This window comes from Paramisgurnus dabryanus, chromosome 19 (genome assembly GCF_030506205.2).
Source record: "Paramisgurnus dabryanus chromosome 19, PD_genome_1.1, whole genome shotgun sequence".
NCBI classification, from domain to species: domain Eukaryota; kingdom Metazoa; phylum Chordata; class Actinopteri; order Cypriniformes; family Cobitidae; genus Paramisgurnus; species Paramisgurnus dabryanus.
Genome location: NC_133355.1, coordinates 27074867 through 27089987, shown reverse-complemented (window position 1 = coordinate 27089987; position 15121 = coordinate 27074867). Strand labels below are relative to the sequence as shown.

Sequence of the window (15121 nt, the reverse complement as noted above, 5' to 3'; positions counted from 1 at the left end):
AGTTTGTTTGAAGGTTTTATTTCTTATATTACACTGCATGTGCCAAATGTAACACATCAAGGGAAATGTCCATGCCCTTTGTAGTTAAATACTCATTATTTTAGGTAGGCTTTGTAGATCCTCTTCACTCTTGCCAGTTCTCGTTCATCTGGTTCAAGTCTGCCGTACCACGGATACCACGGCTCTCCCGAGGTGAGGGAAGATGGAGCAGGTGTTTGTCCTACAGCACAATGTGTGTTTGAGTAGTCCTCTTTCGAGTAGTCCACATGTGGCAGCTGGACTGGAAGTAAACCTTAAAAATGGAAACGGCAATAGTTCGTGGTTAGCACAAACTGTGCGTCAAATAAAGGTTAGGTTGTAAAATGTGTATTTACCATGATCTCTAGCTGTGTCAATGGCCTTATTAAGTTGTTTCTGTTGTTTCATGCACACCCCTGAAATAAAATTATATGAGGGTTAGGGAAAAGTGATTATCGGATATCAAATGTCGGAAATAAGATAACGTGAAGATACCTGTTCGAGTGGGATCGTAAACTACTCCTGTATGAGGACTAATAAACTGCTTCAGCAAGTTAACGTTCTGCAGAGACACACACTTTATAGTAAATCATAATACTTGGAGGGTAATGTGTATAGTATTGTCAATGTTGATATTTGGGATGACAAACCTTGTAGTGGATAATGACGTTTGCATCACGACAAATGGGACAAGGGTTCCCACAAATCTTGTCTCCTCTCTATGGCAATAGAAAACCAATTTCATGAAGTTCAATGAATCAACTACTAATGTAGGATAAAAAATAACTAAAATTTGTGGACAGAGAAAACGTGTACATACAATACAGGTCTTCCTTGTCTTTTGTGGAGGAATTCCTCCTTTATGGTTCCTTCTGTAGTCTGACCAAATAGGTTTTGATCCATAGCGCTCAATGTACTCTAATGAAAGACAGCGAGGATTAAACTAAAGACTGTTTCAACAATCACTTCATCATATTATTGTGTGTACCTTCACTTTCTAAGTATTGCCATGGGCTCTCTGCATATCTAGACAGTGTTTTAGGGGTTTCAGTTTCATCTTCAGAAGATGATGATGATGATGATGAAGACGATGCACGAGCATTCACCCACTGGACTGAAGCAGTAGAGATGGGAGTTATTTTCCAGACACGAAATCCCTGCAATATAAATTGTCTCTGAAGTCAACCTTGTCATTTATCGCTGTTTGTGTGCTATCGCATACACAACCACAGCAGGGGGATATCTTAATTTTGTAATAATAACATTCACTACAATATATAAGTAATTTTATCCAACAAACCTGCGATTGAAGATTTCGCTGTAAAATAACAGGAAAAGTGCGACAGATAACTATTCCAATGCGCTGCATGGAGGCCGCCATTTTGTCTTTCCATAAAATAAGGAAGTTGTTGAAAGGTTAAAGTTAATTGAGGCGGAAGTGAAATATACGGGCTGCAAAAATGACAAAACAAACACAAAACGTTAAAAAAAACGGCAAAATAATATGTGAATTAATGATTAAGAACAACAAAAATACTAAGTGATAACATATATAAGTTAGATTAGTTAGAAAAAAATGTTACATTTTATTTATTTATTTAGAATGTTTTAACTTCATATTTGGTGGTTTTATATTTGAAGGGATTGTGAGAAGTTTTATTTTATTTTGTGAATGTGAAACATGGAAACTATAATGATGACGTAGTGTTGTTTTTCAGAAAACAGTTTTTTCTAAGCAAAGTAAAATGTCATAAGGTCCTAAATTTAACGTTTTGTTAAATGTTTAGGTTTGTCTCTTTTAAAGTTAATCAAAAATGTGCTTGCTATATTTAATATCAGAATACATTAAAATTAGCAAACACTAGAAACAAAAGATTATATATATATATATATTCCTGTGGAACGCTTATAGTTCCTGAATCCTCACAAACAACCAGTTCTTGAATGTACATGTTATGTCCTTGTACACATAAATATGTTGATACTGTACATTAATGTACTTTAGGTGCACGTGGGCTATTTTTTGTATTTATTCTGCAGAAATATAATAATGATTAAATTACAAGGGATGTTCGTGTTTTAAAAAGACAAAAGAATAGTGGGGGGATGGGTGCGTCCTTGAAAACAAAAAAGGTCGTTTCGAGAGTGTGCGCACGTGAAGACCGCATGATCATCAACTCCATTTTGCGTCGGGGGGAACGCCCGAAAGCGCGCTCACGACAAGCGGTGTGACGTAAAAAACGTCAGAACTATATATGCCGAGTCCCACCCTTCTCGCGCATTCCTGGATTTGTCTGAGGTAAGTACCATATCGGAGGAAGACTCCCCAATTTACTGCGTTTTAAAAGTTGTTTTTGATTCTTTTTCCGTCCCAAAGTTCGTCTACGAGTCAATCTTGACCACACAATCAACATCTGACGGACTTCTCTTCGTGGCCGCAGCGTTTTCTCTAACGTCTCTTTGTGCTGTTTTTCGTTTCAGGTCCAAGTCGGTCTCAGTGAAGATCTGGCGTCGAGGATTTTTCAACTGTGTGCGAAGACCAAAGCCCAAATAACTCAGTTTTTCTACTCGAGTAACGGACATTTGCTTACTACTTTTTTGCTCCAGATTGTTCAAGAAGGAAAAGCTAAATTTGAGCCACCACAATCCCGCCCATTATGCCAGTTTTCAGCCAATAATGCTAAAGTCATGACAGTTTACGTTCTCTTAAACTGTTAAAAAGCTGAAAATTGTTGCTGTTAAGCACAATATATTAATAGCAACCCGAGACGCAGAGGAGAGGTATTAATAGTAAGTGTTTACTTTCAAACCAATTTGAATCGAATTAACCAATTGTCTTTGTTGAAAATGATAAATTCCTAAAATATATATATAAAATCCTAGTTTGAGCGTGGCGACCTAAATGCGCCACAGACATATAAAATCCTAGTTTGAGCGTGGCGACCTAAATGCGCCACAGACAGTGTGAGGCAGTTAGCATGCAGAGATAAAGCGAGGCAGAGCTAGCTAGAGTATGAGCTCACACCGCAAAGTCCGAGCAGAGGCTTGAACGCCCTGTTTCTCTTTGTGTGTGTGAGACGGACTAATCCTAATGATTAAATTACGATAAATAGAATAATGAGCTAGCCATCGCAGACCATAAGCAATCTGTACATAAAGATTGCCATAGGCAGAGCCAGGAAGTGACTGAATTTAATTTGGGGCTTTTTATAAACTCATCTTTCCAAAGGAGAGCTCACTGGAACAATCAACGCAATCTACACATAAAGATTGCCGACTGTGGATTTAGCCGAATGGAAAACCCCAGAGTGAATTTGCAACATTTTGTGTTTATAATGTCGTTTAGTTGTCGGAACTCGATGGCGTTTGTGCTAGCGTGCTGTAAATAAACCTAATGTAGTGAAATGATTATATATCAATATATATAGCAGTCTCCCTATAAAGATTGCATTTCTTGTGCTTGATGATACTTGATACGTGTACGAAACCGACAGAGAGGGTGTTGTTTGTCTTGTAGGTTTTGCTTTAAAATGGCGGATGGGTTGTCGTTTACTCGGAGCACTCAAAAATGGTGGCTTTGTTTTTCCAAACTGGATGTACGGGAAATGTTGTAGTGCGGAGCGGCTTCGCGTCGACATCGTCGCTTGCGGGTAAATATAGGACTTTGTGAATGAGGAAGACAAATGGAAGGAGAAGCTGTATGTGTTAAAACTTTGCATTCAAAAGATGGCAGTGAGTGTTAGTAAAAATGTGCCACCGTCACACCGGGTACGCGAGACAAGTGGTTAAAGATAGAAGGCGTGGCTTAGCTTAGGCTTCAGCGAATCGGAGAAGCGCTCTCTGTTGTGTCATTTTAGGACAAGCTGATATATTAGGGAAAGCAATTTTCGACAGATGGCAAATCCCCGTGTGTGCTTTACTGGATTAGATATTTAAGTTTACACAACTGGACTTGTGTAAAGTGCCAGACGAACATTACAAGAGTTGTGCAAAAAAGACATTGGACAATTTGTTCACAGATTTTGTTTAAAATTAAAATAATCTTTATTGTGTTTAACTTTAATTTAGATGATATTACAGGACAGGGTGGAACATAATGACTTATTTAAATATATATAATTTTTTTTAAGTTAACCAGTGAGACTTTCCCTGTAATTTTTTCCACTGCCAATGTGTGTCCCCAACTTTTTTCTCAAAATCTTGACTGTTAACATTTTCTTTGTACAATTAATATATTCTTGTTCACTTTGACATTCTTGTTTGTTATGACACCTGTGACGTTTCCAGGATTTGTGAGTAATATTCCGTGTTAAAGGAATTCTGAGACTATATAAAGTTCTTCAACAACAGTGTTACGGGTAAGACAAAACCTGATTTCTCACACGATATTTATCCGATCAAAAGTGAGTAATTTTGTTACGATTCAAACATATATTTTTTTAATTCCTCACAACACCAACGTTACAACTTGCATGCAAAATATTCATAATCTATATAACAGTTACATTCGCTGTTTATAATCGTAATATCGCAAATCATCCGAGCTGTTTACTTGATGAAGTCCTTTAGTGTCGTTTCGTGTTTGTGTCCAGTCGATTGTGCTGTGGCGAGAAGAACTGGAGGCAGAAATATTCCCTGATGCTCCCGTGGGCAGGGCAGATCACGTGATATCCCTCTCGCTCTTTCTCTCCCCCACTCTTTAACGTCAAAATATTTTAATTATTAATATTTGTCAATTTTACAGTTATTACTGTTTATATTTGTATGAATTATGAGGATTATAAATGTTTAATTTATACATCAAACTTGACAACAGTGTTTACATTGCTGCGTGGCAAATACACTGTAACTATGTGTGTACTTTTAGAAATAACCACATGATGGCGACATACAGTTAAATAACTTGTAAAGGTCAAACTAATGTACTGATGGTTTTTTTGTGAACATATATACACTACTGGTCAAAAGTTTAGAAACACTTAAACTTAATAATTTATATCTATTCCATTACATAATAATGTGCAACTATAGATGTTATGTGGTGACTAAAAGCATCAAACCATTTGATCAACTTTTATTTGCACTTTAGTCATCCTTTGCCTAAAAATTGCCAAATCGTATTTGTGACATTTTATCATTTAGATTCTTGACGTCTGAGATTCATTTTAAACAATATTGAAGTATTGTTATCATCTATTTTGGGCTTTTATTTGTAGCTTTTTCTTTAATATTTCATAATTCTTTCATGTCAACGTTTCAAAATACTTCTTATTATTATTATTTTAATATTTTTAGTTTTCAAATTATATATAATTATATATTTAATGTTTGCACAACTATATTTATATTTGTCTACAAACGTATATAATATTTTAAAGTATACAACTTGAATTAAAGGATTTTAACGATCATGGATAACATTTCAGTCAAGTGTTTCAAAACTTTTAACCAGTTTTTTATTTATATATATTTATAAATATTGCACACACCATGTACCAAAGACAAAAGGCTAAATGTATTTGTATAATATATTAAGTTTGGTATAATTTATATATAAAATTGGAACTTTTAAATGTCAAAACAGATACCTTATGTTTACTGTGTGTGTTTAAGTATATATCCAGTTTAAAGAAAATATATAGTTTCGATTTCTGAATGTCAATTGACTAGCTTTCTGTTTCATATTTATGTAATGAACCCGATCAGTATAGACAAGGAAGTACACGACAGCGTCTCTATGGGGTTTCCAGCTGTCAGTGTGACAGTGCTCTTCTGTTACCAGGACAGCTGAACGAGTGTGTGTCCCAGATTTACTACTTCACAAATCACGTCAGAATGAAAAGATCATTCATTTGCACACATGATCTTGTGTGTTTTTCTTTGTGTGTTCAGAAATATGTGAAATTATGAATAGTATTAATATAGAACTTTACTTTTGGTGATTCAATACTTATTATAAATATTTTGAATAAAATGTAAAAAAAGTTAAACTCATGTGCATTCTCCTCAATTTTCTAAGCTTTATTTTTTATGTTTTTGTTTTGTCTTATCTCTATTCTTGTACTTTTTAAATATTATTTGAACAAACGAGTTGAATGCACAGTCAGCAGCATACTCTGTTCAATAACTTTGTTGTACTTGTGAACCTTTTGTTTTTGTAATGTTTATATATGAAAAGCAGGTGGGTTGATGACAGTGACATAACACACAAATATGATGTTTTGGGGACTATCAACATCCATTTAATTCTACCAAAACATGTTACTTTTGTTTCACATTTAATTCAATAGATACTAAATCTTACAGCGTCCATGTAGCACTGATCTAGTAAATTGGTTTTGTTACATTTCAACTACTATTCAACTATAGCCCATTTTTAGTTGTTAAAAATTAATTTTAACACTTTGAACAGTGTTGGCTTTGTAGTCATCTGCAGTAGTGCATTTAATTTGACAATCCAAGTCCCTCATTTTTTGTTTCATTACAAACTTTTACCATCATATAAAATAGTGAATTCTAGTGGCAAAAGTTGTATAATGAAGTAATGAATGCTGTTGTTAAGACTTCTATTTATTTGTACATGACATTGTGAAATGAAGGACATTGCTTGCCATGTGCATTTGTGTAAAGGAGTATTATAACATAACAAACATATATCCAGAATAAGATACATAAATGAACCAAAAATAAACACCACCACAAGGTAGTTGTCACATTTATACATACAGTGTTGAAGATGGCCATGCGTTTGATCATTGAGCTGATGATATATCATGGTAGTCGTGTGATCATTGAGTTGATAATTTCCATGTTAGCTCTGTGGTCAACCAGGCAAAAGTTGAATTGATAGGAATGACTTGTATAAGATTTGCGGTTCTTGTGCTGTTCCAGTGAGCTCTCCTTTAGAAATCATCTCATTTTCGGTTTTAACATTTAATGCTGTATCCCTCCCAGTGACACAATCGCATGAATAACACCAGTTTCCTTTCTTTCCCTATCAGTAAGCAGTTATGGCCGTAGGCCCGGTGGACCCTAGAGAGGTGCTGAAAGGAGTCGAAGCTCTGTTGGGGAAGGATGGAGAGCTGCGTAGCCTCGAGGGAGTTGCTAAAGTCTTCAGGTGAGGAAAAACCCCATCGAACACATTCCAGATACCATAAATCATGTTTTTCCTAACATGTTGTCCTATTTTTATACAGTCTCATGAAGGCATCTCATAAGATGGTCAGCAGATGCATGTACCTAAACATTTTACTACAGACAAAATCACATGATATACTCAATCGGTAAGTGGAAAATATATACACACACAAAAGAAACAAATTTGAAAGGTCTTTGTTTTTGAAGTTGTGCTTTACTCTCTGTAGATTTATACGGGTCGGAGGATACAAGCTATTGAACTCTTGGCTCACCTACTCGAAAACCACTACCAATACCCCGCTGCTTCAGCTCATACTACTCATCTTGCAGAAACTTCCCCTGACCGTTGATCATCTTAAGCAGGTACATCATTACACCACTCCGTAAAGATCACACATGTGTTAGTACCACACTTCCGGTGTTTTAATGCTTTTTTGCTCGTTTCTCTCCTTTCAGAACAACACGGCCAAACTGGTGAAACACCTAAGCAAGAGTGCCGAGACAGCAGGTAAGAGCGAATACTGTCCCAGTCTGCTTTTAAATACGCATTTTTTGAGTTTAGGTATAAACCCGCTGGATTTCTTTCTTTTAGAGCTGAGGAAGCTGGCATTAGAGCTGGTGGAAGGCTGGATGGCCATTATCCGCTCTCAGAGCGTCTCCACCGCAGTCTCACCCAATGGTAGGTCTTCTCTTTTACTTTGTAACATACATGGTAAACGTATTGGGATTTTTCATTAATTAAATACTTTACTGTTCATTAGACAAGAAGAAGAAAAAGGAAGAGGGGAAACTGCGCCCGGAGGTGAAGCCTCGAGACAAGGCAGCAGAAGAGGAAAAGAAGAAAGAAAAACCAAAAGCGTACGCTCCAAGTCATGCAAAGATTCGCTCTACAGGTCAGTCTTTTACTCATTTTATGACTTTGATTAAAATACATGATTTTTTGTTTGTTTTTGAGATACTTACTATTTTGATTTACTGTGCAACAGGTTTGGAAGTGGAGAGCCCAGCTCCGGTTCCTGTCAAGAAGACCCCGCCTGCACCCCAGCTCGGGGACAAATACAACATCAAACCTGCTTTGCTCAAAAGACCAAGGTTAGTACTTTGTGAATTTAAAATTCGGTCATGCTTCAGGGGATTTGAAACGACGGACTATTAAACCTTGACTTTCTGTCCATTTAGCACGGCACCGTTTGACGCGCCACCGGTAGAGAAGAAGTACAAGCCCCTCAACACCACCCCCAACTCAGCCAAAGAGATCAAAGTCAAACTTATACCAGCACAGCGTAAGTTTGCCCATTCAGCGAATCAATATGATAATCGACACAAAAGCATTCAATTGTTAGACTGTTTGTGAACAGCTTTCTTTCTCCTTTTAGCGATGGAAGCTACTGGATTTTTGGATGCCCTTAACTCAGCCCCAGTTCCTGGCATCAAGATCAAGAAAAAGAAAACGAAGGCAGTCTCTCCCACCTCTAATAAGGTTTGCCACATAACACAGCTTGACTTGCATCGTATTGATTTTATTTCCCCAAGACTCACTTTTCTCTTGTCCCCAACAGCCGTGTCCCTTCGACAGCAAGCCACAGGCATACCTAGGCACGCAGGGCAAACCCTCATCCCCCGAGGCTTCCTCATCTCAATCCCCTCCTCATGAGAACCAAGACCTGGAGCAGCCCGGCACACCGGTGCCCACCGAAGATCCCGAAGCCATGGACACCGGTAAGTCAAGTGAGAGCTTTCATATATGTGACTACATAAGAAAAAATGCTTACTTGACAATAAATGTGCTTTTTTTTCAGGCGATAAACCTAATGCTCTGGCTGAACCTCGAGGGGAGGAGGAAGCATTGACTAAGAAGGGCAAAAAGAAGAAGAACGTTCGGTGGGCAGAAGAAGATAATCTGAAGGAATACTTCTACTTTGACCTGGATGAGACTGAGAGAGGTAAGAATGACTTTTTAACTCAAACAAAACAAGTGTGATATTTGTGAGCTTCGCTGGATCTTGATCTCTGTCTCTTTCCTTCAGTAAACGTCAATAAGATCAAAGACTTCGGTGAGGCAGCCAAACGGGAGCTGATGATGGACAGGCAGACTTTTGAGATGGCCCGTCGCCATTCTCACGACACCATGGAGGAGAGGGTGCCCTGGACTCCACCACGACCGCTGACCATAATGGGCTGCCTGATCATTGCCGGGTCCAGCAGCAAAGAGAAGGCGATCCAGAGAGACCGGGAGATGGGAATTCTGCAGGAGATCTTCCTCAGTAAAGAAAGGTAAGCCAACCCAACCGATTGATGGTATTACAGTATATGTCTGTTTTCTTGCAGCATGGTTTTGACTTTACAGTCGACTTTTAGGTTTTTGTATTTGTAATGTGACATTTCAGGGAGAATAATAACATGGGTTTGATTGGATCATAAAAGGCGCCCTTGGTTATGTCACTGAAAAATGTATTGGGTATTATATATTTGATTGTAACATATAAACATGCAATTTTCTCTCTGCAGTGTTCCGGACACTCCTCATGAGCCGGACCCCGAGCCGTACGAGCCCATGCCTCCCCGTCTCATCCCACTGGATGAGGTGAGACAGCCAATCACCTTTTTACTTTTCAAGTTCAAATTCACCCTCCTTCCCATTTCTACTGCATATGGCGAACAAACTTTAATCTCATTCTGTAATGTTTGTAGGACTCCACCATGGATGAGAATTTCATGGATACATCTGACCCCACGATCCCTGCCGGCTCTGCTTCTGGAACTGCTGAAGGCTCCAAACTGCCTCCTGTACTCGCCAACCTCATGGGCAGCCTGGGCAACAGTGGCCGCAGCCCCCAGGCACAAGGCAGCACGACGCCAGCCAATAACAACCCAGCTGTTAATGTGCAGGAACTGCTGACTTCTATTATGGTATGTTAGAAGTGACAATGTTGGCAAGCGTTTTATTGATTTAGAAAAATATGCGTGTTGAACTTTGATTTTAAAACTGTTTTCAGGGTGCTCAGGGAACGAACCAATCACCAGAGGATCTGATCAAACAGCCTGATTTTTCAGATAAAATCAAGCAGCTTTTGGGCTCCCTGCAACAGAATCAGAACCAGAATCAGAACCCACCTCCCAATGCGCCACCAAGTACGTATTTATGCTTCCTTTCAAGGCTTTCTTTAAGTACGATTTAAGTATGGATTTAATTGTCATCTTTTTCTTCATTTTTTAGTTAACCAAGGTTTGCTTGGTCATGGCCCTGGCATGAACATGAACAACATGAACATGCAGATGCCCATGAACGGTGGTTTCCCCCCTAACAAGCCCCCCGGCCCCCCGCATTTTAACCACCCGCCTCCTCCCCGTGGCCCGCCCTTTAACCCCGGCGGTGGGCCGCGCATGATGGGTCCCCCGCCCGGGCCACCTGGCCCGCCCGGGCCGCAGGGCAGAGGAGCGGACAACGGCAACTATTGGGGTGACGACTCCATGAGAGGAGGTCCACACCGAGGAGGACACTTTCGGGGGAGAGGTAGAGGAGGAGATCCGGGCTTCAGAGGACGAGGGGGGCGTGGAGGACCACGAGGAGGACATAACAACATGGGTGGTAAGTTTGATCGTCAACAATAGAGAGTGATTGATGCTGGTGCCTACCTCTAAAAAAAAAAACGTTTTTTAACTTTCTTCTTTCATTTCAGACATGTCGAAGAGGCCCATGTGTCGGCATTTCATGGTGAAAGGAAACTGTCGCTATGAAAATAATTGTGCATTTTACCATCCCGGTGTAAACGGACCACCTCTTCCCCCTCAGCATGGACACTGAAAAGCCAATGTTCCTCAAACATACCACTAGTGGGCGACAGGACTCAAATTGAGCCTCGTGTACAGTAACAGGAGGACATGTGTGGGCTGGGATGGTTGCATCTGTGATGGCACAATCCCATCTGCTTCCTGTACAATTACTTCTTCAGGATCTTAATATCAACATCGGAATCTCGATTTGATGCTACCTTCCTAAAACAAAGGTCTCCAGAGGAAAGCTACGGGAAAAACAGAGTTCTTAAGACATCGAAACCCATTGACTTTTGGTTGTTCGTGTAAATACTGCTGATGGTGATTTATATGTAGATTTTTATTGTACCACTTATTCGACTGCTTAAGATTGTACCATTTCACTCTGTAACCACTAGGACAAGGTGTAAATAGTTGTCTTCTGCCAGTGGTTAATATAATAGTTATTTTTTGCTAGCTTCCCCTGGTGCCCAAAAAACCCAGGATCCTGAGTCTAAGTTTCCAAATGATCATTTGGACGTTCATCGTTATACCAGCTTAGATTTACATCATGAAATTTAACACACAAAGGTTATTGATCGTATTACAAAACAGTATCATGTTTATACATTGTTATTTTAAGATTCATTTGGTCCCTCAAATGTTGAGGACTTGTTTTTTGTTTTTTTTCTATAGAGACTACCAAATGTGTAAACATTTACTAAACAGGCATTTGTGCCTCATCTTCACACATTTCAATGTTTTTCAAGATTTTGTTTCTTGAGAAATCTTCCAAACTGAGTTTTCTTGCACTGAATTGCTATTATGTTCTCTCTATTCCTGAATGAGAATACTGTACATGTGAATCTTAGCCTGAAGGGTTACTACTACATGCAAACAATACCTTCTGTTTATGGGCACAAGATACAAACATTTGAAGTCTCGTTGCATACTTGAATTCAGTCCAATCTTTATGGAAAAAGATCCTAGCCTGCTAAAGAAATATCAAGCTGTTCTTCATCTTGTGACAATCGGAAGAAATATCTGTGGGTTATTTTTTTCTATGATTTGATCTGCTGTGTGCTCTTTCATGCTGTCCGAGACCTCCGAGTCGTGTTTGTCCTGCTCTATCAGTGTTCAGCTGAGCCTAACCTGGGCTACAAACCACTATCAAGGCCAAATTTATTCTGGTGTTTTCTGTGAAAACAGTGGCCATTGTGTCTCTTCTGGGACTTGTTTTTTTCTTTTGTGGTTAATTCACTGTTCTTTTCTCATGCTTTTTTTTTTGATACAAGTCTGATGATATTTTTTTCTATCGGATGTTTCATTATTGTTTGAGAGATGTCTATGCGCCGCATAAGTGCGACAGGCCTATTCAGATATGGAAAGTTTTTTTTCTACATGTAAATTAATAAAAGTTATGAATTTCATCAGAATGTAAAGTGGTTCCTACATTTTTCTTTGTATATTTATATAGACGTTTTAGCAGTACAACATAAACAAACAGCTTTCGTGAAACACAACTTCCGGTAAACCTTCGTAATACAAAGAGTCCTTTTAGAGTAGTTTATTTCTGATTACAAGCAAAATAAACAAGTGGTTTACCTTAGTTTAAATCATAGCTAAAGTGTATCACTGAGTTAATGTTACTGTGTAAATTATGTACTATATAATAAGGTGACCAGATTTTTTTAATGAAAACCGGGAATATTTCCTAGTTCAATGGTCAAAATATCATTAAAATCTCATTTGTTGTTATCTATGAATTAAAAAATGGGGACAAAACATTTTCTGCAAAAATGACTTTATTACTCAGTATTTTTGTCTGGTTATCAGGACAAATCTCTAAAAAATATTAAATCAAGATGCATTTTCTTCATAAGCAAAATCCCCTAAGAAAAAATCTAGCTTTTACATAGATACATACCGACATAAACCCACACAATAATATTTTGGCTCCATATACATACACATATACACGAGACAGCGCCCCCTGCTGTTTGGAGGTTCGTATAACACCCTTATCCAAATGGCGTTGAAAACAATAGGATGCAATATTACGGTCTCGTTTTATTTAAAGTAATCCAAATAAATATTTGCGTTCCCGGCTTAATGCAGGTGCCAAAAAACTAATTGTTTTCTCTGCCAACAAATTACCCAGTAGTTCTTTTTTTTGAGCGTGGGTGTAATTAAAAGAAAATTACTGATGGAAGGGAAACAAAGATTGAATCTTCAGAAAAATATTATGTGATATTATATTGCTTCAATGTTTTTTTTTTTAATTAAAATTCCATGTAATGGTCTTATTACATCATGCTAACATTACAAAACCTGTTTTTTGATATTTTGAATGCGAAGCAAAACTTAAATAAGAAAAGACAAATCACCAATAATAAACAATTCAGTACTTTATTGAACAATCACCTAAACATCATCACATTTTTACAATGGCTTGTCTACAAAAAGTCCAAGGTTAAAAGCTAAGGTTAGCTAGCTATATTATCTAGCTATAAATGTTTTCGGGGGGAAAGGCGAAAAAAAAACATACATTAACGGCTCAAATTTTGTTACAATCTATCTTTACAAATATTTAAATGTATTCATATGTTGGTGTATTGATGAGCTAAAGTAGTTTGATTAAAAAAGAATTCGAATGAGTGTCGCTTAATAAAATTAATGATACACGTTTCTTCAAATGTTAATCTATGAGGGGCCGTACGGCTAAAAAAAACATACTTCACTTATGAATACATATGTAAAAGCATGCATACACATATATAAACACTCGCATATACATGCATACTGTTGGATGTTTAAGCAAATACCTATGAAATACATGTGCATACTAATGTGAAATTCATACCAATACATTTTAAGTTAGTAATGCATACATATACACTTGTGAATAACTTGCATATACATGTAAACTTAATGCACGCATACACCTATAAAAACTGAAATATACATATAAACTTAATACACGCATACACATATAAACACTCACATATAAATATAAACTTGATGCACGCAAACATATATAAACATTCGCACATACATATAAACTCTGTCCATGCATATACACCCATTAAACACTTGCATATGTATGTAAACTTGATGCACGCATACACATAAAAATACTCGCACATACATATAAAAAAACTTGCACATACATATAAACTCTGTCCATGCATATACACCCATTAAACACTTGCATATATATGTAAACCTGATGCACGCATACACATAAAAATACTCGCACATACATATTAAAAACTTGCACATACATATAACTTGATGCATGCATACACATAAAAACACTCACACATACATATAAACTTGATGCACGCATACACCTATTAAACACTCGCATATACATACAAACTTTCAGTATAAAAGGAAGTCATTTCAGTATAAAAGGAAGTCATTTCAGAATAAAAGTCTCGATGGAGGGGAGGAGCCAAGGTGACCGCAGCTACCATGAAGCAAGCGGGTGCACCGCTATATTTGATGTAACTTGCAGTAATTAACAAAAAACATGAGCCTTATTTGACAGCAGCACTAATTGAACTATTTGATCGGATGCATTTGATATACAGACCGTGACCGGAATGCACTCAAAAATCGCGCTGTTATTAAAAATCTTTAACTGTTTCCAGACTGAGCATGGACACAGACAAGCAGAAGACGTTTATAAAAGCAGCTGCCTATCAGCGTGTACGGAATCGAATCAAAACTTGACTTTTAGACCTGCAGTCTGCCTGTGCCATTCCACCCTAACCCAGACTGCAAAGTAAATGTTAATATTATTCTACCCGTTACAATAAATATTAACAGCTCACTCGCTGGATACTCGTATCCGCCCACCCGCCCGCGTGCAGGACTCTGCCATGAAGTATGCCTAAATAAAAAAAATCCCTGCCACCCATCTAGCCGACTCTTGTAACTCTTGTAATAGATTTTTGTGAATCTAGAAGGACCTCGATCATAGTCTATCACATTACGTCCTGTAGGTTCGTTTGGAATTAGTGATGTTACGTTCGTGAACGAATCGTTCTTTTTGAACGAATCTTTTATGTGAACGAATCGTTCTCGTTCACGCCATCCATTGACTCATATTTCTCGTTCACTGAAATTTCCCTCCCTTCTTGAGGAGCACGGACAAATGATGCGCGGCTTTCTTTCCGCCTTCAAAGAGTGACAAAACTACGAGCCA

The 15121-nt window shown here is 37.9% G+C and overlaps 2 protein-coding genes across 2 annotated transcripts; one reads left to right on the top strand and one right to left on the bottom strand.

Moving 5' to 3' along the window:
• Positions 1-2: 2 nt before the first annotated feature.
• Positions 3-1460, bottom strand: mrps18b (mitochondrial ribosomal protein S18B). The gene is made up of 7 exons (XM_065294542.1): positions 1319-1460; positions 1007-1175; positions 839-936; positions 669-737; positions 514-580; positions 375-434; positions 3-292 (listed from the first exon to the last, which is right to left on the bottom strand). Exons 1-7 carry the CDS (start codon positions 1397-1399, stop codon positions 96-98), a joined length of 741 nt encoding a protein of 246 aa, XP_065150614.1. The 5' UTR covers positions 1400-1460; the 3' UTR covers positions 3-95.
• An 850-nt stretch (positions 1461-2310) lies between these two features.
• On the top strand, positions 2311-12338 carry ppp1r10 (protein phosphatase 1, regulatory subunit 10). Its single transcript, XM_065294536.2, has 18 exons — positions 2311-2808; positions 7020-7135; positions 7215-7301; positions 7383-7518; positions 7612-7663; positions 7748-7834; positions 7917-8048; positions 8142-8247; positions 8335-8438; positions 8532-8635; positions 8715-8874; positions 8955-9098; positions 9183-9429; positions 9664-9739; positions 9847-10065; positions 10152-10287; positions 10373-10744; positions 10836-12338. Exons 2-18 carry the CDS (start codon positions 7029-7031, stop codon positions 10958-10960), a joined length of 2394 nt encoding a protein of 797 aa, XP_065150608.1. The 5' UTR covers positions 2311-2808; positions 7020-7028; the 3' UTR covers positions 10961-12338.
• The last annotated feature ends 2783 nt before the right edge of the window (positions 12339-15121 follow it).

What these genes read in the sequence shown, in the direction of transcription:
- mrps18b (XM_065294542.1), bottom strand. Translation starts at nt 1,399, where the DNA reads ATGGCGGCCTCCATGCAGCGCATTGGAATAGTTATCTGTCGCACTTTT. An exon ending in GCAATACTTAGAAAGTGAAG is followed by an intron (nt 937 to 1,006) that starts GTACACACAATA and finishes GTCTTTCATTAG; the next exon opens with AGTACATTGAGCGCTATGGA. An exon ending in AGACAAGGAAGACCTGTATT is followed by an intron (nt 738 to 838) that starts GTATGTACACGT and finishes CTATTGCCATAG; the next exon opens with AGAGGAGACAAGATTTGTGG.
- ppp1r10 (XM_065294536.2), top strand. Translation starts at nt 7,029, where the DNA reads ATGGCCGTAGGCCCGGTGGACCCTAGAGAGGTGCTGAAAGGAGTCGAA. An exon ending in GGAGTTGCTAAAGTCTTCAG is followed by an intron (nt 7,136 to 7,214) that starts GTGAGGAAAAAC and finishes ATTTTTATACAG; the next exon opens with TCTCATGAAGGCATCTCATA. An exon ending in TGCAAAGATTCGCTCTACAG is followed by an intron (nt 8,049 to 8,141) that starts GTCAGTCTTTTA and finishes ACTGTGCAACAG; the next exon opens with GTTTGGAAGTGGAGAGCCCA.